The 1,609-nt window shown below is 67.6% G+C and overlaps 1 protein-coding gene across 1 annotated transcript; it reads left to right on the top strand.

The window, feature by feature from the left end:
* Nucleotides 1-282: 282 nt before the first annotated feature.
* On the top strand, nt 283-1,169 carry MNEG_16191 (hypothetical protein; the record flags this gene model as incomplete). Its single annotated transcript, XM_014035338.1, has 3 exons — nt 283-467; nt 682-968; nt 1,111-1,169. 3 exons carry the CDS (start codon nt 283-285, stop codon nt 1,167-1,169), a joined length of 531 nt encoding a protein of 176 aa, XP_013890792.1.
* Nucleotides 1,170-1,609: the final 440 nt, after the last annotated feature.

Raw genomic sequence — 1,609 nt, 5'->3', positions numbered from 1 at the left:
TCCTAGGGTGATGGCGAGCTCGGATCGCTGCATATGACAGATCGCGTAGCAGGTGACAAAACGGACAAGCTGTTTTGTCTTTGCAAATCGATGTGTTGTGAAAGTAGCAATCAACCACCCGCGCCAGCCCTAACCACACACTCACCGGGCAGCAGAGCTACGGAGAAGCGGGCCACCAGGAGGATGGCCCGCGCCTAGGCCAGACTGTGAAGCTGTGGCTTGCTAGACAAGGCAGAGTGGTCTGCGCCAGGCACGGTTGGGCCATCACACGGGCACTCCGGCATGGAACCCAACAGCAACAGTGACTCGGGCTCTGGCCCGAGCTTGCTGCGGCCCGCGGCGGCATTTGCACTGCTCAGTAACGAGCGGGGCACTGCAGTCGAAGATACTTTCGTCCTGATGGACGATTTGATGCTCGGCGACCTTTCGCAGCCGCAGTGTGCGGCGGGCGTACCCCTGTTTGGAGTGTGAGCTCCCAGCCCTCGTCCTGCGCCCTGAATGCACACCGCTGCGGGCCACCGCAGCGATGTCTTAGGCCCGGTTGCCGCCGCCGTGCCTGACGTTTTGTCCGCGTTGGCTGCCGCGGACTTAGCCCACTGGCCGCACACTGTCCACGCGTGGCCCCGCAGGCCTTGAGCTCCCACCGTGCGCGCCGCCAACCGGGCCCCCCACCCCACGCAGCTACGACGGCCACGGCGGTGGCGCAGCCGCGAAGCACTGCGCGCGGCGCTTGCACCACCTGATTGCTGACCAGCTGCTCGGCGTGATCAAGGCGGCGCCGCCTCCCGACCCCGCGGCCCCCGCCGCCGAGTGCCCCCTAGACGCAGCCGGCGTGAGCGCGGCGCTGCGGGACGCGTTTGTGGCTACCGACGCGGAGCTCAAGGCGAGCGGCGTGCTGGACCACAACAGCGGGTCCACCGCGCTGGTGGCGCTGCTGACGCCAGCGACGATCTGGCTGGCGTGGGCGGGTGGGTGTGGGTTGCGTGGGTGCATGGTGGTCTGGTCTTCGGTGGTGTTTGGCCCGTGTGGGCCGGGTGGCGACCTTCCAGGTGCATCATGAGCTCATGGCGCGGCTGGCTGGCGTCCGTGACCGGTGGACGGTTCGCACAGATCCTGCGGGCCGGGCGCTGCGCCAGAGCTGCGGCAGCCTGCCGGCTGTTGCCTCGTAGCATTCGTGCCAACTGCGCGCCGGCGGCAGCTGCAGCCAACCCAGCGGTGGTTTACTTCGAGTTGCCTGGCGCGGCCTGGGCACCTACCCTCTGCGGCGTGTGTTCCCCTGTCGCCGCCACCTTGCAAATACGCAGGCGACTCGCGTGCGGTGCTAGTGCGTGGAGGCGATGCGGCGGCGTCCACCAGCGACCACCGGCCGGGGCAGCGCGAAGACGAAAAGGTGCGGCGCGGCTGCTGGGGTTTCTCATGCTCACAGAATGTGCCGTTGGGTTGGGGCAAGGGATTGCAGCCGATGGGGCGGCGGCGCATGCGGCAGCTGCAGTCTGCATTCATTCGTTGTGCCATGGTCGGGGCGTTTCCGGGGGGGCGCACAGGCCATGGACGGCTGCGCCTGGGGTTGTGCTGCATGGTATCCCCATGCACGTCTCGCGGCCACGAC

Source organism: Monoraphidium neglectum (assembly GCF_000611645.1).
Source record: "Monoraphidium neglectum strain SAG 48.87 unplaced genomic scaffold scaffold06090, whole genome shotgun sequence".
Lineage (NCBI taxonomy): Eukaryota > Viridiplantae > Chlorophyta > Chlorophyceae > Sphaeropleales > Selenastraceae > Monoraphidium > Monoraphidium neglectum.
This window is presented reverse-complemented; position numbering and strand designations above follow the sequence as displayed.